This window comes from Lissotriton vulgaris, chromosome 8 (assembly GCF_964263255.1).
Source record: "Lissotriton vulgaris chromosome 8, aLisVul1.2, whole genome shotgun sequence".
Lineage (NCBI taxonomy): Eukaryota > Metazoa > Chordata > Amphibia > Caudata > Salamandridae > Lissotriton > Lissotriton vulgaris.
Genome location: NC_141696.1, coordinates 379,689,117 through 379,712,918, shown reverse-complemented (window position 1 = coordinate 379,712,918; position 23,802 = coordinate 379,689,117). Strand labels below are relative to the sequence as shown.

Here is a 23,802-nt window from a genome sequence, read left to right as displayed (position 1 = left end):
TAAGAGTGGTCTGCTCAATTCAGACACTCTGTTCATCACCACCCCCTTTTGTAAATCGATTTTGGCCACTATAGGTGTGGCAGGGTATACTCAGACATGAGTCCCTTTCTCACTGCTCCATCAGGATTCAAGCAAGCCGGGCCGAAGAGGCTGAAATGCCAGAAACCGGTCCCCGGTAGCTTGTCTCCTTTCTGGTAAAGAATTGGCTTGGTAGTTTAGTCTGCCCTGTTCCCATGATGCACTGGGCCAGGGACAGACTGATTTGCATATAGCCAGATTCTGAGCTGGGATGGGGCAGTGAGATAAATAACGGTGATGGATCAAGCCCTGATCTTTGGACTGGGTAAGAGTGGTCTGCTCAATTCAGACACTCTGTTCATCACCACCCCCTTTTGTAAATCGATTTTGGCCACTATAGGTGTGGCAGGGTATACTCAGACATGAGTCCCTTTCTCACTGCTCCATCAGGATTCAAGCAAGCCGGGCCGAAGAGGCTGAAATGCCAGAAACCGGTCCCCGGTAGCTTGTCTCCTTTCTGGTAAAGAATTGGCTTGGTAGTTTAGTCTGCCCTGTTCCCATGATGCACTGGGCCAGGGACAGACTGATTTGCATATAGCCAGATTCTGAGCTGGGATGGGGCAGTGAGATAAATAACCGTGATGGATCAAGCCCTGATCTTTGGACTGGGTAAGAGTGGTCTGCTCAATTCAGACACTCTGTTCATCACCACCCCCTTTTGTAAATCGATTTTGGCCACTATAGGTGTGGCAGGGTATACTCAGACATGAGTCCCTTTCTCACTGCTCCATCAGGATTCAAGCAAGCCGGGCCGAAGAGGCTGAAATGCCAGAAACCGGTCCCCGGTAGCTTGTCTCCTTTCTGGTAAAGAATTGGCTTGGTAGTTTAGTCTGCCCTGTTCCCATGATGCACTGGGCCAGGGACAGACTGATTTGCATATAGCCAGATTCTGAGCTGGGATGGGGCAGTGAGATAAATAACGGTGATGGATCAAGCCCTGATCTTTGGACTGGGTAAGAGTGGTCTGCTCAATTCAGACACTCTGTTCATCACCACCCCCTTTTGTAAATCGATTTTGGCCACTATAGGTGTGGCAGGGTATACTCAGACATGAGTCCCTTTCTCACTGCTCCATCAGGATTCAAGCAAGCCGGGCCGAAGAGGCTGAAATGCCAGAAACCGGTCCCCGGTAGCTTGTCTCCTTTCTGGTAAAGAATTGGCTTGGTAGTTTAGTCTGCCCTGTTCCCATGATGCACTGGGCCAGGGACAGACTGATTTGCATATAGCCAGATTCTGAGCTGGGATGGGGCAGTGAGATAAATAACGGTGATGGATCAAGCCCTGATCTTTGGACTGGGTAAGAGTGGTCTGCTCAATTCAGACACTCTGTTCATCACCACCCCCTTTTGTAAATCGATTTTGGCCACTATAGGTGTGGCAGGGTATACTCAGACATGAGTCCCTTTCTCACTGCTCCATCAGGATTCAAGCAAGCCGGGCCGAAGAGGCTGAAATGCCAGAAACCGGTCCCCGGTAGCTTGTCTCCTTTCTGGTAAAGAATTGGCTTGGTAGTTTAGTCTGCCCTGTTCCCATGATGCACTGGGCCAGGGACAGACTGATTTGCATATAGCCAGATTCTGAGCTGGGATGGGGCAGTGAGATAAATAACGGTGATGGATCAAGCCCTGATCTTTGGACTGGGTAAGAGTGGTCTGCTCAATTCAGACACTCTGTTCATCACCACCCCCTTTTGTAAATCGATTTTGGCCACTATAGGTGTGGCAGGGTATACTCAGACATGAGTCCCTTTCTCACTGCTCCATCAGGATTCAAGCAAGCCGGGCCGAAGAGGCTGAAATGCCAGAAACCGGTCCCCGGTAGCTTGTCTCCTTTCTGGTAAAGAATTGGCTTGGTAGTTTAGTCTGCCCTGTTCCCATGATGCACTGGGCCAGGGACAGACTGATTTGCATATAGCCAGATTCTGAGCTGGGATGGGGCAGTGAGATAAATAACGGTGATGGATCAAGCCCTGATCTTTGGACTGGGTAAGAGTGGTCTGCTCAATTCAGACACTCTGTTCATCACCACCCCCTTTTGTAAATCGATTCTGGCCACTATAGGTGTGGCAGGGTATACTCAGACATGAGTCCCTTTCTCACTGCTCCATCAGGATTCAAGCAAGCCGGGCCGAAGAGGCTGAAATGCCAGAAACCGGTCCCCGGTAGCTTGTCTCCTTTCTGGTAAAGAATTGGCTTGGTAGTTTAGTCTGCCCTGTTCCCATGATGCACTGGGCCAGGGACAGACTGATTTGCATATAGCCAGATTCTGAGCTGGGATGGGGCAGTGAGATAAATAACGGTGATGGATCAAGCCCTGATCTTTGGACTGGGTAAGAGTGGTCTGCTCAATTCAGACACTCTGTTCATCACCACCCCCTTTTGTAAATCGATTTTGGCCACTATAGGTGTGGCAGGGTATACTCAGACATGAGTCCCTTTCTCACTGCTCCATCAGGATTCAAGCAAGCCGGGCCGAAGAGGCTGAAATGCCAGAAACCGGTCCCCGGTAGCTTGTCTCCTTTCTGGTAAAGAATTGGCTTGGTAGTTTAGTCTGCCCTGTTCCCATGATGCACTGGGCCAGGGACAGACTGATTTGCATATAGCCAGATTCTGAGCTGGGATGGGGCAGTGAGATAAATAACGGTGATGGATCAAGCCCTGATCTTTGGACTGGGTAAGAGTGGTCTGCTCAATTCAGACACTCTGTTCATCACCACCCCCTTTTGTAAATCGATTTTGGCCACTATAGGTGTGGCAGGGTATACTCAGACATGAGTCCCTTTCTCACTGCTCCATCAGGATTCAAGCAAGCCGGGCCGAAGAGGCTGAAATGCCAGAAACCGGTCCCCGGTAGCTTGTCTCCTTTCTGGTAAAGAATTGGCTTGGTAGTTTAGTCTGCCCTGTTCCCATGATGCACTGGGCCAGGGACAGACTGATTTGCATATAGCCAGATTCTGAGCTGGGATGGGGCAGTGAGATAAATAACGGTGATGGATCAAGCCCTGATCTTTGGACTGGGTAAGAGTGGTCTGCTCAATTCAGACACTCTGTTCATCACCACCCCCTTTTGTAAATCGATTTTGGCCACTATAGGTGTGGCAGGGTATACTCAGACATGAGTCCCTTTCTCACTGCTCCATCAGGATTCAAGCAAGCCGGGCCGAAGAGGCTGAAATGCCAGAAACCGGTCCCCGGTAGCTTGTCTCCTTTCTGGTAAAGAATTGGCTTGGTAGTTTAGTCTGCCCTGTTCCCATGATGCACTGGGCCAGGGACAGACTGATTTGCATATAGCCAGATTCTGAGCTGGGATGGGGCAGTGAGATAAATAACGGTGATGGATCAAGCCCTGATCTTTGGACTGGGTAAGAGTGGTCTGCTCAATTCAGACACTCTGTTCATCACCACCCCCTTTTGTAAATCGATTTTGGCCACTATAGGTGTGGCAGGGTATACTCAGACATGAGTCCCTTTCTCACTGCTCCATCAGGATTCAAGCAAGCCGGGCCGAAGAGGCTGAAATGCCAGAAACCGGTCCCCGGTAGCTTGTCTCCTTTCTGGTAAAGAATTGGCTTGGTAGTTTAGTCTGCCCTGTTCCCATGATGCACTGGGCCAGGGACAGACTGATTTGCATATAGCCAGATTCTGAGCTGGGATGGGGCAGTGAGATAAATAACGGTGATGGATCAAGCCCTGATCTTTGGACTGGGTAAGAGTGGTCTGCTCAATTCAGACACTCTGTTCATCACCACCCCCTTTTGTAAATCGATTTTGGCCACTATAGGTGTGGCAGGGTATACTCAGACATGAGTCCCTTTCTCACTGCTCCATCAGGATTCAAGCAAGCTGGGCCGAAGAGGCTGAAATGCCAGAAACCGGTCCCCGGTAGCTTGTCTCCTTTCTGGTAAAGAATTGGCTTGGTAGTTTAGTCTGCCCTGTTCCCATGATGCACTGGGCCAGGGACAGACTGATTTGCATATAGCCAGATTCTGAGCTGGGATGGGGCAGTGAGATAAATAACGGTGATGGATCAAGCCCTGATCTTTGGACTGGGTAGGAGTGGTCTGCTCAATTCAGACACTCTGTTCATCACCACCCCCTTTTGTAAATCGATTTTGGCCACTATAGGTGTGGCAGGGTATACTCAGACATGAGTCCCTTTCTCACTGCTCCATCAGGATTCAAGCAAGCCGGGCCGAAGAGGCTGAAATGCCAGAAACCGGTCCCCGGTAGCTTGTCTCCTTTCTGGTAAAGAATTGGCTTGGTAGTTTAGTCTGCCCTGTTCCCATGATGCACTGGGCCAGGGACAGACTGATTTGCATATAGCCAGATCCTGAGCTGGGATGGGGCAGTGAGATAAATAACGGTGATGGATCAAGCCCTGATCTTTGGACTGGGTAAGAGTGGTCTGCTCAATTCAGACACTCTGTTCATCACCACCGCCTTTTGTAAATCGATTTTGGCCACTATAGGTGTGGCAGGGTATACTCAGACATGAGTCCCTTTCTCACTGCTCCATCAGGATTCAAGCAAGCCGGGCCGAAGAGGCTGAAATGCCAGAAACCGGTCCCCGGTAGCTTGTCTCCTTTCTGGTAAAGAATTGGCTTGGTAGTTTAGTCTGCCCTGTTCCCATGATGCACTGGGCCAGGGACAGACTGATTTGCATATAGCCAGATTCTGAGCTGGGATGGGGCAGTGAGATAAATAACGGTGATGGATCAAGCCCTGATCTTTGGACTGGGTAAGAGTGGTCTGCTCAATTCAGACACTCTGTTCATCACCACCCCCTTTTGTAAATGGATACTCTCTGAACCGTGAAAAAACTGTGGTTATTTGTACAAATAATATTATATTTAATGATTCCAGAAAGGCAGCTAACGCTGTACATCTTGGCGTATCTATATCCCCGCAGATGGAAAATATCAATAAATTTAATTATGGCCCCCTGCTTGAAAATATAAAAAAGGACCTCGTGAGGGTCAATAGTTTACATCTATCAATTATTGGTAGAGTAAACTTTGTTAAAATGAATATCCTCCCAAGGATACTCTATTCCTTTCGGGCAATCCCTATAATTGTTGAGGATAAGATAATAATGGCCCTTGAGTCACAAATCTCTGAATTCATTTGGGGATACGGTAAAATAAGGAGATCCATGAAATTTCTTTCTTTACCACAGGAGAGAGGGGGGTTAGGGTCCCCAAACATAACCTTTTACCTATGGGCCACTCTCCTTCAAGGGATGTCTCCCCTACTAAATATAAACCCAATAAGTAATAATATAGCTGGGAATGGGATCCCCACAATTTACGAGTTAGCTGTTGGAGATAAAGCAAAGGGGCTCTTGTTGAGACAGATAGAACCATCTTACTACAAGAAGGTCAAGTTCAAAACCATTAATAGCGCATGGAAGGTATGGAAGAAAGTTTGCAAACACATGAATATTCCTAATATTAATAAATATACACCGCTATGGCACTCTTTTCTGCTCTCTAGGCAAGTTAATGATGATATTGCAAAGAGGTGGGAAAACCTGGGAGTGTTATCAGTGGTGGATTTTCTAGATGCTGAGCCCCGTGTCAGGTTCTCCAATCTCCAAACAAAATTTAACAATTCGACCTCTGACCTTTTTAAATATATCCAAATAAATACCATTCTTACTGCAAAACTCTCAAATACCTCTCTGTTTAACATTCCTATTTTTGGTCATATAGGCAAAAAAACTTCTAGGATAGGCACACTTTATGGGCTATTAATGGAGCAACAACAGGATGACTTGGAGAGAACAGAGTCACTTTGGGCAACTAAATTGACCAACCCAAATGTTGACATTGATAAGGTCCTATTCCTCACTCCTAGGTTATTGTTAACATCTTCCCTTAAAGCCCAACTATACAAGACTGTATGCAATTTATATTTTACACCAGCAAAATTGTATGCATGGGGGAAAAGAACTGAGCATAAGTGTCTAAGGTGTGGTACAGGCCCGGCCCATTTACTACATATGTTCGCTGAATGTACCAAATTAACTACCTTTAAATCCAAAATGCCCAAATTCTGGGAAGGGATATTTGGACACAAAGTTTATATGTCCCCGACCCTTTATGTTTTGAGATATGATAATACCTTAAGGCACAGCAAAGAACAAGAAATATGTTTGTTTTTGGGTATGGCTGTATACAGGATAATTTTGGCTGCCCGATGGAAAGATGCCGACCCTCCTAATTTTCAAGTTTGCTTAACCCTTTTTTGGGGATATTTAATCAAGAAATGGCAATCTATTCAGCTAAGGGCAAAAAGGCTAGACAACAGGGTATCCAAATTTGGCTTCCTATTATCACTTGGAAAGAAAGGTTTTAATAAGTACTTGGTAATAGGATGTACCCCTGTAAATATAAATATGTATTTGTGACATATCTCTGTTGTAAAAATCTAAATGTTCTATATGCATTAGCATCTATATCTATCTCTTAACGGATTAATATTGAAATATTCTTGTAATCTTTTTTATTTTTGTATGCATTTTGAAGTTGCTAAATAAAAAAATAAAAATAAAAATGTCTGGAAAGGAATTCCAGCACATGGTCAGAGTTAAAAGTTGTTTTCCCCAATAATTTTAAAATCAATTCCAAAATACTCTGAAGCAAATGGACAGTTTCAGAGACAAAGACATAGTCTCCTGGTGAAGGAGGGCTTTTACTTAGAATCAAATTTGGAGAGCTAGAGAGATACTCTACAGTGAGAGAACTGCTTTCAAAAAGAACTAGTGTCTCTCTGAGCGGTGGAATGTTATGCAGGTCCATCAGATTCCCTGAAGCTTCGTTCTCATAATTCATTTGTAATTAAAAATCTCTATCTGGAAGAGTGTAATCAAGTACCTTTAGCTACAGATATTACTCATTCAGTATTTTCTCAGGCTCTCATTTTTTTCTCCTCATTATACACATGTAGTGTATCGGAGGTAACAGGCATAGCAACCCCTGAAACTCCTCTTGACTTATTTAAGGATTCAGTTGTGAATAATCACTTTCTAAGGTCGCTGTCTCATCATATGTGATTCCTTCCCTCCCATCACCAAGCTGTGGAAAAAAGGAAGGAATCTCTGGCAGGTTAGATATAGCTCTAATATGGAATTACTTTCTTGGAGCCCAATTCAGACTTTTTGTGTCAATAAAGACTCACTCGAACTGGACTAAGCCCTACACATCTCTTTCAAAAAAGTTTTAACAGTCATTTGTTTTAATGTATATGAGACCCTTAAAGTCTTTTTTCACATCTCACTCCACTAGTCTGCTCCACCACTTCACCGTAAGCTGCACTAGAGGATGATTGCTCACTGGGATCAATTCCCTTAGATGATTTCTCCCCAAATTGACCTTGTGCCCCAGTGACCCTGTCCACCATGCTAGGTTCCCCTCTGCCCTCGCCATACTCACCACAAAGTCTCCATGAGCTGGAACCCGGCAGGCAGCATTGTGAGGATACTCAGCTCAGTTCAAGTAATAGGCCACTACTGATCCAACAAGGGAGAAGACCTTTGTAGACATGTGAGGTATGAGCATACTTCAGCTGCTTCTACGATGCATGCTCAACCACCAGTTATGTTAAGGACTCATATACCTATCAAGGTGAAAACAACTGAAGTCCTTCAAGGTATGATCCCGAAGCTGACGATCTCTACCAAACCCATTACACACAGTAGTCCAGCATTGTGTGAATCTTTAGTCTCCTTTTTTCGGAATAAGGTAGAAGGGATTTTCTCCTCCTTCTCCAATGCTCAAGGGGAGGTGGGGGAGGCATCAATCAGCCTTGAATCAAGGGCGAGGTTGGCCTCAGATAGATTAGAGGGTTTTAGTCCGCTACAGACCGCTGAGGTCATAAGCCTACTGCAGGCGGCTCGGTCAGGCTCTCCTAGTGATCCCTGCCTGGTTCTGGTACTTAAAAACTGTCCCGAGGTCATTGCAACCACACTTACCCCCTTGTTTAACACTATCATAGATTCTGGCGAATTTTCCAGGAGGTAAAAATCCGCCTCGATACTTCCCTTAATAAAAAAAACCAATTTGGATACAAATGATCCTAATAGCTACAGACCCACATCCCGACTGCCGCTGTAGGCTAAAAATGCTAGAGAAGGCCATAAATAGGCAACTCAGCTCTTTCTTTCAGGGGAATAAGGCACTCGACCCCACACAGTTTGGGTTTCGTGCAGGACATAGCACGGAGCTGGCCCTGATTACGGCCAAGGAGGAGGTTAGAGTTGCGGTTGATCAGGGGGGGTGGCTGCCTTGATTCTGCTGAATCTGTCATCAGCCTTCGACACGGTCCATCACGGGGTGCTGATGGACCATCTGTCCAAGAGCGGGGGGTGGAAGACATGGCCTGGAGCCTCCTGAAATCTTTTTTGGCTGCCAGAATCCAAACAGTAGACTTGGGGCCGGACAAATCTAAACCTTTTGCCCTCCCTTGCGGGGTACCGCAGGGGTCCTCCCTGAGCCACACGCTTTTAAATATCTATGATAGCCCACTGGCTGCTTTGATAAGATCCTTTGGTCTGCAACTCACATCCTACGCAGATGACACACAAATTATGTTATCCATACAGCGAGGGTCCCAAGTTGAAATGGCTTCGAGGTGCCATGACTGTCTGAAATACATTGCTGACTGGATTGCCTCCAACTGCCTTAAATTGAATGCAGGGAAGACTGAGGTCATTATATTTGGGTACAACCATAACATCTAGACACCTGATATGGGGACTGAAGCCATGGTAGAGCTACCAGCCCCCACTGGTAAGGCAAAACATTTGGGTGTGATCAAGGACCAGAAACTTGATTTCGGGGATCAGGTTATCGGAGTGGTATCAGCATGCTTCTATATCCTTAGGATACTGAGAAAAATGTCATTTTTTCTTCCAGCCGAGGGCTTCAGGACAGTAGTCTCAGCTCCATTTTGTCGCGCTTGGACTACTGCAACAGTTTGTACCTGAATCTGAAAAAAAAACACCTGTACAGATTTCAGCTGGTACAAAACCCTGCAGCGAGACTATTAACAGGGATTCCAAGGTTTCCCTCTGTACGAGAGGGACTCCGGTAACTGCACTGGCTGCCAGTGACAAGACAAGCACAATTTAAAGCTCTGTACACTGTCATCAAAGCACTGAGGAGCAGCGGCCCAGAGTTTCTGAGTAGGTGCTTTGAATGGTATGTTCCTGGGAGAGTGTTGTGCTCCTCCGAAGGCAGACTAGTTGCGGTGCCCAGAATAAAAAAGGCCAGTTGGGGAGGAAACAGCTTTTCCTACTGTGCAGCGAAAGCCTTCAACAGCCTGCCGGTGCAACTCCGGAATGCCTCAGAGCTCCTCTCTTTTAGAAAGGGGCTGAAAACATGGTTATTCAGGGAATAGGCCCCCATCTGTTCTCCTGGGAGTCAGAGAGTAGCGCAGGACACCCTTGGGTATAAGTGTGCTTTATAAGCTCCTAATAATAATAATAATAATTAGAGATGTTGGTTGTCTGGTAATGTCAATGATCCCAAGAATGCTTAATGGCTTCATCACAGTTAGTGAAGGATAAGCAGACAGGTGAGCTGCAGCCTTGTGCATACGCAGCCCACCACATTTCATGCAGTTCCTCCTCACACCGCCAGAGACCCAAAAGCCCAGACACTCACCAGGAAACAAAGCTCCAAGGGACAGTGCACACCTCTCCATCTCGTGTCTATCTCTGTGACTGGATACAGTTGTGGCAATGGATGATAGGGTGGGTCAAAGTGGGTGGCACCCACAGGGAGTGGGCGCTGATAAAAAAAACACTTGCCAGTGGATGCAGGGAGTCCCAATCGAAGCACAACCTGTGTCAGCCACTGCCTACAGTGTCCTTGCTCCAGGCTACAACTGACCACACTGATAGCTGGCCAGACAATACCATTCCTTGGCTCCGGCAGCAGCAACAACTGCGGTCACTCCTTCCTCCTTACGCCTTGTCTTCTGCATCGCATTAGAGATTGTGCAGCAGCTCCTCTGTAGCCAATTTGAGACCATGATTTAACAGCAAATGCTCAGCAGAGAAGTACAAGTATTTCCTGACGGCTTCATTAACTCTACTTAGGTAGCTAGACAAAAGCAGAAAGGTATGTAAGGGACAGCATGATCAAAAACAATACATTTAAGAAATACAGAAAATAAAGGCCCACATGAAGGTTAAGAAAAAAAACTACAAATGTAAAAAGGCAAAAATTAAGCATAAAGGTGATTGGTCTGAACAGGGGTAATGAACATGTGTCATAATGCCCATGGAAACAAAGGGGGTAAGGTGTTAAATACTGAAATCCCAAAATGTTATTGTGATTGAATGCTGATTTGATATTTGGAAGGTCCATATTTTTTTAATTCTTTCGAAATATCCTTGTGTCAATGGCTTGCTATCACATTTGCTTTTGCAAACTGTTGAAATGTTACAGTCTCTTAAGTTGGGGTGGCACCAGATTTGCAAAAAGAGGTAGGACCCTTTTGAACACCTTCCCCTTTGCGAATTGGGTACAACTTTCAGGGAAGTAGGCAGTAGTCCAGGGTAGCCCTGCAAATTCTCATCAAAAAAGTTTAAAAAAAGAAAATGTTATAGTTTGTAATTGAAATTAAAGAAATTAGGCTAGTTTAAAATAAAGTTTTCCTTTTTAAAGTTCAATCACAGGGATGATGATCTTCTGACCTTTGCACTTTGCAGGTTACCGTCCCTGTGATTTTGACAAATTACAGTGAGTTCCAATTTGCGACCTATAGATCTATTAAAAGAAAATAATAAAAATGATTTTAGAAAGCGGAGAACAGATTCATACGGACACTTCTGTCTGTTCCTCAGTCTACACCGACTTATTCCATACATATGGAGGTGGGTTTAGACTTCCTCACTGATGGGCTGAACATGGCACCCCTGATCTTTTGGTTGAAGACTTGGCTCAATGAAGATCTGCCACTCAACCATAAGATCATGGCTGATGTTTTGTCTTTAGGCCACTTTAGGAGGATTCCATGGTTGGCCTATCTGATGAAGGCGTTCTCAGATATGGGACAACCAGAGCTCTTTACCTCCCCTAAAGACATCAAGATCCAGGATATCGACATCGTTAAAAAGAAATTTATGGGGAGGGCAAGAGCATGTCGTGAGGAAAAGGAACTAGCGAAACCAGCGGTGAGGAGACACTATTTACTTGTTAATTCATTTGCATTAGCACCTTATCTTGGTTTCGTCACTATCCCATTTCACAGGTTCCTTCTAATTAAGTTCAGGTTTAATTTGTTACATTTTTATTTGGGGAATTTTAAAACATGGGAAAAACCTGAACTAGCCCCCCCTGTAGTTGTGATCATTTTTCCACCCAAGACACCATGCACTTTGTTATGTTTTGCTGGTTTTATTTAGAGCCAAGAAAAAAATACCTGGTACCGGTTTTGAAGGAGGCTGGCTTCACACAAGTGAGACCAGCCCTGCTCTACTTACAATTATTGACTAACCTACGTACTACTTTTTGTATGGCTAACTTCTTGGTAGCTGCAGCTAGAATCAAAAAACATATTCATTAGATCAATGACCCCTGTAAAACTGTGTTAATCAAGATGCGAGATCCTGGTGTTTTACTAAATGAACTATCTTTCATTAATCCCACGTATGCTCTGATTTGCTTGTTATTGTAAATGATCTGTAAATAACTGTACTGTATATATTTTAAAATGTATGAAATGCTTTTATCTCTTTGTATGATTTTTAACTAAATCGAATAAAGATATTTTGACTGACTGACTGATTTACCTCACAAATGTTAATTGAGCAGGTTGGACATATTAATACACAGGTTGTCTCTCAAAATTATATATTGGCGCAAAACAAACTGTCTCGATTTGCAACTACTTTTTGTGACCAGTATCTACAATTGACCCCATTTTATAAAAGAAGAGGATGTGTATATTGGAGCTCTTTGCGTCTAGTGCCAGCCACTGAACCCTAATTTCAGAAAGAGGACTGCACCTTCTGTAACCTGTGGGGAGAAACTCCAAGTATGTACCTGCTCTCGCTCAAACACAGAACAGACGAGTGGCCTCCACCCCAAAAGCTGCAAGAAGCCCAAGAAACTGGATTGCCCATCTGACCTGTTCCAACTGGACCTGGCTGGTGGCTTCTGGGAGATTGAATTCTAACCCCAAGTCCTGGACCCTTGGCTTGTGTTAGAGTGTACTCCTTCCCCATTCTAGATTGCAAGACTGGACACTTGTAAACTTTTCCCCAACTTTTTACAAAAAGAGCCAAAGGCAGCCACCAGACTGCCTCTGAGCTGCAGCTGCCCCAGTTGAATCAGAAGTGGGATTCAACCAGTTGTTTGTCCTGCTGAAAGAAGTTTGACTACTTGAAAGTACTGTCCTATCTACTTATGTCTGGACACATAATGATTCTGCTAGTAAAATACTTTTGGTATTATCAAACAATCGTGAAATTACACAAAAGTGTATGTTTACCTTTTTGAATCAGGCCAAGTACATCAACCAATTCACACCAGTCTATTTCAAAGGCATTCCAGCCACTTCTGCTTATTGTGCCCCAGGATGTATTGCAAGGTTTTGGTGCCAGGCATAGACTCTCCTGAAATGGCATAGATACTTTAGGTCTGTTTAGTCATAAAAGGAAAGGCACGGAGCTCAGAATAAACCCATCTAGCTTTCCTGGGGCCATATGTGTGTGCCAGCTTAAGACCAGGATGGCCTTTCAGCATGATTATTAGCTAATGAGAGATACATTTAAATGGATTGAACACTCAAAGTGGTGTTCAAAGGTCTGGAGAGGCCCACCATGTGCATCCTTCCTTTTCTGAGCATGACTGTCACCAGTGCACCAAGCAATAGAGAATGGACAGAAGTGGCAACGACTCATTGGAATGCTGTTTTTTTCTGTTGCATGCACAGGGAGAGTTGCCTACTGATCTCCACTGCTTAAAGGTACCTTCCAGTCCACTACAGCTGAGTATGTTGCTCCATCCACGTGGGTCACAGAGGAAATATGTATATTTACACTATGTGAGACTGATTCCAAAACATAACTTACACTTTTGAGTAGGTTTACACTTTTGAGTACGTTTACTAGTTTTCCTATTTCACAGACTCCAGGACTGATTAACAAAGGTAACTTACACTTTTGAAAAAGTTTACATGCTGTAGTAAGTTTACTACTTTCGGTTTTCACAGACTCCGAATGTATACTTACTACAAAAGTGTAAGTTACATTCTTCCATCCCCAGAGTAAATCAACTGATTACTTTTGTTTGTGTGGGTGAAATCCCTGCCCAAACCCATCCCTGACCATCCCTACATCTCCTCCCTAATCTCATCTCCTTTAGTATTAAGTCAGCACTTTTCACGCCCACTGCCCTGTGTCCCTCCCACATTTACTATTAAAATCCATACTTATGTATGCCGAGACTTTGCAGTGATGGTGGAGAACTCTCCACCCATAGGTATAGGCAAAACGTACATGTTTTAGTATGTTTTAAGTGAATCAATCAATCAATCATAGCATGTTTAGAGTGCACTACATACCCGTAAGGGTCTCAAGGCGTTGGGGGGGGGAGATGCTGATACTGTTCGAAGAGCCAGGTCTTGAGAAGTCTCCTGAAGGTTAGGAGGTTTTCCTTCTGCTGCAGGCAGATGGGGAGGGTGTTCCATGTCCTGGTGGCGAGGTGGAAGATTGACTCTTCGGATGCGGGGGTTTGTGGCAAGGGCGCGGTCTTTGGAGCTGAGCTTGTGGGTGGGGGTATAGAGTCTGAGTCGGTTGTTGAGGTACGCTGGTCCGGTGTTGTGGAGTGCCTTGTGTGCGTGGGTGAGGAATTTGAAGGTTATCCTCTTGTTGATGGGGAGCCAGTGCAGGTCACTTAAGTGGAGTGTGATGTGGCTGCGGCGAGGGATGACGAGGATCAAACTTGCGTAGGCGATCTGGATGCGTTGGAGATGTTTCAGGAGTTTGTCCGGAGCTCCCGCGTAGAGTGCGTTTCCGTAGTCCAGTCTACTGCTGACGGGGGCCTGGGTGACCGTACTTCTAGTTTCGGTGGGGTTCCAGTTGAAGATCCTGCAAAGCATGCGGAGGGTGTTGAAGCAGGAGGAGGAGATGGCGTTGACCTGCTTCGTCATGGACAGGGTGGAGTCGAGGATGACCCCTAGGTTGCGTGCGTGGTTGGTGGGTGTGGGGGGTGCTCCTAGTGCAGTCGGCCACCAGGAGTCATCCGAGGCCGAGGGGGTGGATCCGAGGAAGAGGACATCCGTCTTGTCCAAGTTCAGCTTCAGTCAGCTGTTTCTCACGCAGTCGGCGACGGCCTTCATACCTTCGTGGAGGTTGGTTTTGGCGGTGTGGGGGTCTTTGGTGAGGGAGAGGATCATTTGGATGTCGTCGGTGTAGGAGATGATGTTGAGGTTGTGCGAACGTGCGATCTGGGCAAGCGGTGCCATGTAAACGTTGAACAATGTTGGAGTGAGGGATGAGCCTTGGGGTATGCCCCAGATGATCTCGGAAGCTTCGGAGCGGGTGGGGGGAGGCGGACGCTCTGTGTTCTGCCAGAGAGGAAGGAGGTGGTCCAGTCCAGGGCCTTTTCTTGGATCCTAGCATCATGGAGACGTCTGCGTAGGGTGCGGTGACAGACCATGTCGAAGGCGGCTGACAGGTCCAGGAGGATGAGGGCCGCTGTTTCTCCGTTGTCAAGCAGGGTCCTGATGTCGTCGGTGGAGGCGATGCGGGCAGTTTCGGTGCTGTGATTGTTGCGGAACCCGGACTGGGTTGGGTCCAGGATGCTATCCTCCTCGAAGAAGCTGGTTAGTTGTTTGTTGACGGCCTTTTCCATGACCTTTGCCGGGAATGGGAGCAGGGAGATGGGGTGAAAGTTCTTGAGGTCCTTGGGGTCCTCCTTGGGTTTCTGAGTAAGGCGTTGATCTCCGGGTGCTTCCAGCTCTCCGGGAAGGTCACTGTCTCAAAGGAGCTGTTGATCGTTTTCCGGAGATGGGGTGCGATGGTGCTGCTGGCTTAGTTGAAGATGTGGTGTGGGCAAGGGTCTTTCGGGGATCCGGAGTGGATAGTGTTCATGATCTTGAAGGTGTCGTTGTCGTTGATGTTGGTCTAGGCGAGCAGGCGGTTGGTGAGGGTGGTGGTCGTGGCGTGGTGACGGATTCAAAGCTGTTGTGAATGTCGCGATCTTGCGATGGAAAAAGGTGACCAGCGAGTCGCACAGGTATTATGATGGTGGGATGTCATTAGTGTTGGAGCTGAGGTTGGAGAGTTCCTTCACGATGTTGAAGACCTCTTTGCTGTTGTGTGTTGTTGTCTAGGTGGTCTTTGAAGGAGGTCCTTTTGGCGGATCTGATGAGGTGGTGGTGCTGGCGGGTGGCGTTCTTGTGGGCTGTGTGGCTTTCCGGTGTTCTTTCATGGATCCAGTTTTTTTTAGTTTTTGAGTTTTCGGCAGGTTCGCTTGGAGGCCTGCAGGTCTTTGGTGAACCAGCTGGCTCTCTTGCTGGTGTGGGTGTTTTAGGGCTTCTTGAGCGGTGCGCGAGTGTTGGCACAGTTGTCGATCCACTATCTGAGGCTACGGGCAGGGGCGTCAGGGTCGGTCGGATCTGCGGGTGGGCTATGGGCGAGGGCGGTGGTTAGCTGGTCCTCAGCGACTTTGCTCCAGTGGCGGTGGGGCATCTGCTGGGTGCGGTGGTGTGGTGGGTTTGTGGAAGGTGAAGTGAATGCAGCGGTAGTCAGTCCAGTTGAGTTTGGTGGTTCGGTTGAAGAGGACGTGGGAGCTTGATGAGAAGATGGGGTCAAGCATGTGGGCAGGCGGAGTGGGTGGGTGTTGTGACGAGTTGTCCGAGTCCGAGGTTGGGGAGGTTGTTGAGCAGGGTGGAAGAGTTGGAGTCGTTGTTCTCGAGGTGGAAGTTTAGGTCCCCGAGGAGGACGTAGTCCGTGGAGGCGAGGGCGTGTGTGCTGATGAAGTCAGCGATGGAGTCGCTGAACTGCAGTCGGGGTCCGGGGTGTCTGTAGATGAGGGTCCCTCTGAGGGTGGTGTTGGGGTCGGTGTGGATATGGAAGTGCAGGTGTTCGGCGGTGCTGAGGGTGTCGTCGGTGTCTATCGAGATTTTGAGAGTGTTTCTGTGGATGATGGCAATTGCTTCTCCTACTCCATTGGTGTGGCCCATGCAGGTGATCTTGTAGCCTTCCGGGATGGCTATGGCGATGTCGGATGCCGAGGAGGGGTTTAGCCAGTTCTCCGTCAGGAAGGGGACTTCTGGGGCATTGGTGTTGAGTAGGTCCCAGAGTTTGACAGCGTGTTTGCAGGCGGAGAGGGTGTTGAGCAGGATGCATCTGAGGAAGTTGGGTTCTTCGGTAGGTGGGTTGGCGGGCCAGATGCTGGTGAAGCTGCAGTTCTGGCAGGAGAAGGGTCCTTGGGTGCGCTTCAGGGCGGCTAGGCAGCAGGTGCATGGTCGTCTAGTGTTGAGTGTGTGGAGGGAGCTGGGGTCATGGCAGAGTCGGGCGTCGTGGCGTTTGCCGGTGCCAGGGGTCCTGGCCCTGGGCGCGGTCCAGGCGCAGACGGGCTTGCCTTAGGCACGCCAGCGGTGTGCCAGAGGTGCGCGGCTGCTGCGCAGCCTCCATATGAGGGGATGTGGGAGGGAGGAGCAGCTGGGAAGCAGGAGCGGGCGGCAAATGGGATTGGGTGGGCGGGGCTGCAGGGGACGCAGCGGTGGGAAAAAGCGAGGCGGGGTTAACAGGAGAAAAAGGGGGTACTAGGGACAGTAGAGACAGTAAAACAACAATGCAAACTCTGGAAATTACAGTAAAATGTACTTTAAGTTCCAGGAATCAAGCCTCTGAGTGTAAGTTCCGACTTAAAACAGTACTATGTCCAGCACTACACATGACTGGCACTACAACAACCTACCATAGAAATAATGGAGGTACGGATTTAAGAGAAAACCCCACAGGAAAAATTATATTAGAATACACTGAATTATTTGAAACACATGAATGGTAATGAGCATTCTCTTCACTATACTTATGTTGAGAAAAACATGTTAGAAAACACCCACTCTAGGCAATCCTTTCAGTTAAAATATAGTGCAACGTTCAGACTTTCTGCACCTCTATACTTCATTACAGGTTTGTTCTGCTGTTGTATAAATAAAAATAGCTTTTTTCTTTGCTCACTGCCTGCAGTTATAACAATTATATGTTCTACAATGATCAGGCCACCTTGAAATGTAAATGTAAAACCAATAAAAGAGAGGGGGAGACTAGGATCAGATAAAGGTCCAGTACCTATGCTCCAAAAATGTAAGTACCCCCTTTTGTTGAAATTGACTCACCAGGAAATGTAAAACAGTATGGAGGTTGCATCACTTTTGGACCATGCAACGTGGTGCCTGCGCAATGCAATCCCGAAGGTGATTGCAAATCAGGAGTAATGCTCCACAAATCACTGCTTTGTGTTACTCTGTCATGGGAACGCGGTCTATAGACATTACTTGGGTGTTCCCATGCAACTCCCATGGATTTTGACGCATTCACAGACTTTTCAATTGCTGGTACACTTACGAATGACCCAAAATGCTACGCCTTCCCAGGTGAGGCATAACAAGGAGAAATATCTTTATTTCTCCTTGTTACTTCCTCTTTCTATGTGTGCTACATTTTGCAGCACACATAGAAAGAGGAATGGGCCTCAAGGGATTGTTTTGTGGAGGAAGGTGCCCCTTCCTACAGAAAACAATCCTACATGCTAAGCAGGCACCCTTGCACCATGGTGCAAAGGCGCCTGCATTGGCACTAGGCACCCCATTGTGTACCAGCACTGGGAAAAGGACAGGAATACACTGTTTTATGATGCATATGGTGCATTCCTGCCCTGTCCCTGTAACACAGCGCAGCATTGCTTTATTTTTTTAATAAATATGGCCCAAAAGGCGTAACTACGAGTGGTTAGAAAAAACATCAATCTGTGAGAAAATTGAAGTTTGTTCATGGCCCGGAAATCGGAGGTAATGTAATTACTACACATGGACCCTCAGGATTCCCGAACACATTTCAGCAGGAAAGTTAGTTGTAATTAGGTAAATTAAGTCTTTGGTCGTTGGTTGGTTACATGACGAGGTCTTAAGGTTCCAGGTTTGACTTATTTTCCAATTCCATAACAAAAAGTAATCTAAGAACAGAGCGGATTAAAAAAAGATACCCAATCTCAATTTTTAGTCTGTTTTTGTGAATGCGACCTGTAAGGAACAAGCTGATAAAAGTTTTCATCTGCACGGTAAAATAACTCTTAATAATATCACTTCCAGGATAAAACAGAAGACTAATGACTGTCATTTGCGGTATATATTTGTTGATACATTCAAATAAAAAAAGTTTTACAACAAAAATATTGTTATGTTTTACAGGTCATACAGCAGCTTCGCCTCTCGGGGAATGAAACTGCAGCATTGGAGGAACTTCTGGACTGGAGGCGAAAACTGTGCGAAGGAGGGGGAGACTGGCAAAAAATTCTAAACCAATCGGAACAGAGGAAGGCAGTGCCTCCTCCTCCAGTCTGCAAAAAACCTAGCTTAAGCAACAAAACAGAAGATGGCGCTTGTGACTCAAGGCGTTCCTCTAGCCTCTGTGACACCACCATGTAATGTTAATTTGTGTATGCCTAGGGCAATAACCCCTATCCCTGTCATGTTCCATGAAGAACAAATTGCTTTTTCAGGATCATGCAGGTGTCTTTCAAAGAGCACATCAGATCATCAAATCAGTCTAGAAAAAATATACAGTTGTCTGTATGTGTATATATATATATATATATATATATATATATATATATATATATATATATATATATATATATATATATATATATATATATATATATATATATATATATATATATATACACACAAATATATGTGTGTGTGTGTGTATATATCTATATATATATGCACATATATAGTATGTGCATGTGAGTTTATGTATTTCCTCTTTCCCATGTTTCTCAAACACTGCATTATAAGCACATCATTTCTACGAGAGAATTATTTGCAAGTGTAAGTCTACAATGCAACTACGGGATTACTTTATATGAGTACAGACGAAACATCCAAATGTTTCATAAATCTCCAAGAAATAGAAAAATGTCCCATGTACATATTTTTTTAAGTTAACACCGTTATATAATTATTGTATCTTGATGAATGGGTTTATTAAATTATATATAAATATATACATATACAGTAGTGATATACTTCCTACTAGATATTCATGTTTTATTTGCCTAGCAAACAAATATTAACGAATGTTACTGGAATTTTTTATATTTATGCAAAAAGGTGCTCTTCACTCTGTGAAATACAGGTAATAAGGTCATTTCCGGTGAATATTTCTCAAAGATTACCTACAGGGCTTCAGAAAACTGTAACTGTCTGGCTTTGTAATATTTGTGTCGGTGTTGCCCACAAACAAAATACCATGTTTGAAAGCATAATTTGTCTTAGTGAATGACATTATTCTTTACTACTTATGTTTACAGATACTAAAGAACTGTTACTTTGTACTCTATTTCCAAATAAATAGAATATGAAGTTTTTAAAGCTGTCTCGAATTCCTTCATTTCGTTCTTCAAGCATTATAAATGTATTTAAATATTGTATGCATATATCTTAATATAATCGCCAAGACCCATTTCAGAGGGCCATGGAGCACACAGGAACTACTGGGCCCAATTGTGGTGTTTCAGGCCTTTTACTCCAGATGTTCTGGGGCCCAACCTACTGCCCTACTGTGGATCCTGGGCAACTGAGCCAAATTAGCCCTTCTGCACTTGACTCTCATAACTCAAAGCATAGCAATGTAAATAAATTAATGTCCATCCAAGGGCTCGTGCCTTAGCCCCACGCTTTTTAACATTTATGTGGCCCCCTTAGCAAATCTGATAAGATCCTATGGATTCACTCCGGTGTCATACGCTGATGACACCCAGCTTTTGTTTCCCTTTCAAACTCTCACACCAGCAATACAGTCATCATTTGCGGATGGGATGAGAGCAGTAGCGCATTGGATGGCTCAAAATTTCCTCCAATGCAATGTGTCCAAAACCGAGGTCATGCTGTTTGGGGGGGCGACTCTTCTATGGTCCCCACAATGGTGGCCCTGGAGCTAGGCCCTGTTCCCAACCCCAAACCAATAGCAGAAAACCTTGGCGTCAAACTAGACCAGGCGCTCCTGCTCAAGGAGCACACCACTCAAGTGGCAGGTGCTTGCCTCCATGTGGTGGGGCTATTGCGACGCGTCTTTCCATTTCTGCCAGACCATCATAGAAAAACACTCATCCAAACCCTTATAATAAGCAGAATGGACTACTGCAACGGACTATATTTATCGGCAAATTAGGAACAGCTGGATAAACTTCAGGTTGTCCAAAATACGGCAGCTAGACTGGCTCTCAATGCCCCTCCCAGAACGCCTTCCCGCCCTCTACTTCGCCAACTTCACTGGCTGCCAGTAAGGCAGCGAATCAAATTTAAAATCTGTAGCATGATACATAGATGCCTATTTGGTACAAGCCCCAAATATCTAAAAGAAAAATTTGTACCATACACCCCTGGACGTACACTAAGTTCAAGCAACCAGCAACTGCTACAGGTCCCAGAGATAAGAAGAGCCAGACAGGGAGGTCGAGCCCTGTCTTACAAAGGACCTATCCTATGGAACTCCCTACCCTCTGAACTGAAACAGATCAGGAATCTTGAACCATTCAGGAAAAAACTTAAAACTTACCTCTTTACCCTGCCATAAAATTAATTAAACTTCCCCCTACAGCTTCAAATTACACAGTAAACTGTCCAATGTAAGCAACAGCGCAGAGATATCCCTTCGGGAATTGACTCAGGCGCTTAATAAGGAAATAAATAAATAAATAAATACTTTTTTTTATATTCAAAGTATTTTATTTCTAACGCTACGCATTCAAGGAAGTATTACGACATTAATAAGCAATAACACAATCTCCTTGAGGTTGCTGCTCTAGTGTTTCACTTACTAATCCCTGCCCTACCTGCTCATCGTAAAGTGATAGGAGTCAATATCATTCACTGATGGCCACATCCAGGGAATGCCCATTAGTAGGTCTTTCTCATGAGTCCACTCCTTGAAAGCAGTCAAAAGTGTCTATGGTGCCAAGCATTTAGCAGGGAGTCCCCCGTGGCTCCAAAAGGAATTGTTTTAGTTATCTAGAAACTCATGAGTCGCATCAGACTTGCAAGTTTAATGCTTTTGAAAACAAATTATATACACACATAACTATAGGGTTCGCTGCAACAAGTGATCTACATCCAGGGGAATGCTCTCGGATATTCACAGGCATACATTGAGGCCAACAAAAGAAAACAACACTGATTATTACGCATCACTTAGGAGTCAAAAGTATGGATGCGTAAAATTGAATGCTTTTCTTTCATTTGAATAAGCAATATTTCTGCAAAATTGTGTCAAATTACATGAAATGCAAATCTGTAATTTAGCACCATATTTTAGCATGAAATTCTCCTTTTGTCAATTTTTGATGTGAGGATGCATTTTGTTCTAAAAAATAATGCAATAAATAAAAGCACCACAACACAATCTGCTCACATTTTGTTGTTTGCATGTGTTTGCTGCAATTTGTACTACTTTTGGTGCCCTCACAGTAACACTTACGTAATTATCCGGCATTCCCTAAAGATGTCATGTCGAGTTATGCCGATGTAATTAAAATGTCCTATTCAAAAGAAAAACACAAGTAGACATTTCCAAACGCGGATTAAAGAGTTTTGACCTCATTTAAACCAATTTGACATAGGACAGAGCTGCATGGCACTTTGCTGCACTGCCTTGTGTCAAAAGAAAAGGGCAGAAATGACCTGTATCTATGAGCTACAGCACATTCCTGTACTCTTACACTGTTCTGAAGCACAAATGGATGCCTAGTACCAATGCAGGCACTCTAGCACCATGGCGCAAGGGTGCATGCGTTGAACGCAGGTTGTTATTGTGCAGGAAGGGACTCCTTCCTTGACAAAAAGAACCCTTAGGTTTGGGGGAGACGCATGGTTTTGATGCATTCCCAAAAAACCATGGTCTTTGAGTGGGAACACCCACTGCAACGCCCATGGCACACCTCCACCAGGCAACTCAGCCACTTGTGCTGCCCTACCTTACACCATATCTGCAAGGCCATGAAAAGACAAGCAGGGTGACTTTCCATGGCCTTAAAGATATGGGTCTTCACTGTGTGCCTCTGAAACGTAAAAAAAAGTGCAATTCCGGTGTTGCACTAGGCTTGTAAATAATCTCTTCAGTTTGTGAAAAATTGTGAGTCACATGATTTGTGATATTTAAAGGATAGGGTTGAGCACAGCGGGGGTTAGCTACCAAGAGCAGGAGGGTTGCAGTGCCAGGCCACAGGCCAGACCCTGAATGAACAACCACTGTGCATGGATTTCAGCCATGTGCAGTGTGTGTTGGGTTCCTGAAGCAGGTTCAATTGGTGTTGGATGACAACAGTGGGTTGTGTGCACTGTGTGGGTACTGGTCTCGGGCTGCGGCCGACCCATGCTGCTTAGGGCATTTGACCATTCATAAAAGGGATTGGGCACTGGTGGCAGATTAGGCGAAGGCCATGCACCCAACCCCCACTGTGCATAGCTGAAGGCTTGACTCAGCCAGGGTTGCATGCTTGTGCTGTGTTGGGAAGAGGACCTTGCCTCAGGACATGCCTTACATCCACCCACCACTCACCATGCTATCACCGTACTGAAAAATGTTACCCCCTTTATCTTGGTTCTTCTTCTAGAAATCTTTGTTAAAATGAGTACACATGAAAAAATACATTGGCATAAACCATATTGTTAGATGTATAAAGTATAAAGTACTATTTATTACTACTGTTGAGAGAGGGTCGGAGCATCATGACCCAATCGCCTCTTTTGAGTGATGGCATCTCCCCACACTTAAATATTGTAATCACTCGCATATCTATCTATCTATCTATCTATCTATCTATCTATCTATCTATCTATCTATCTATCTATCTATCTATCTATCTATCTATCTATCTATCTATCTATCTATCTATCTATCTATCTATCTATCTTTCTATCTATCTATCTATCTATCTATCTATCTATCTATCTATCTATCTATCTATCTATCTGTCTGTCTGTCTGTCTGTCTGTCTGTCTGTCTGTCTGTCTGTCTGTCTGTCTGCCTGCCTGCCTGCCTGCCTGCACGCTATATAAAAATTTAAACAATATTAATAATAATAATAATGAACTATAACATGTGCCGCTATCATGCACTGCTTATTATCTCAAATATTACCCTAGGAACTGTGGTACTCATTAGTAATTTGAACATTATTATTTTTTTTTTAATCTAATGAGTATTGTCATCAGTGATTCCATTTAACATGTCTTGAGTTATATCTCAGATCATAAGTAGTGCATGATGGTGTGCACGTTCCAGTTAATTGGCTAAACTATAACTGGAATAATTCTGTCTTTTTTTCAATTTTTAAGATTTGTTCTTGTCTGAGTTCAACGCTAAACCTAACTAGACTGTCACTTCAACCTCAGGCTTTCAGTGAATTTGTGTGGAATTTGGATGATATCCTAAATTGGTTCATCGCCCAGCCCTCTGTGAGTATTCCACTCTGCT

General features: G+C 45.0%; 1 protein-coding gene across 1 annotated transcript in view; it reads left to right on the top strand.

The window, feature by feature from the left end:
• MYO16 (myosin XVI) overlaps nucleotides 1–18,880 on the top strand; it is a 2,821,299-nt gene extending 2,802,419 nt beyond the window's left edge. Inside the window, exon 35 of the mRNA XM_086934162.1 lies at nucleotides 18,513–18,880. Coding sequence (XP_086790288.1) covers nucleotides 18,513–18,749 — 237 coding nt within the window. The 3' untranslated portion in view covers nucleotides 18,750–18,880. The remainder of the gene's footprint in view (nucleotides 1–18,512) is intronic.
• Nucleotides 18,881–23,802: the final 4,922 nt, after the last annotated feature.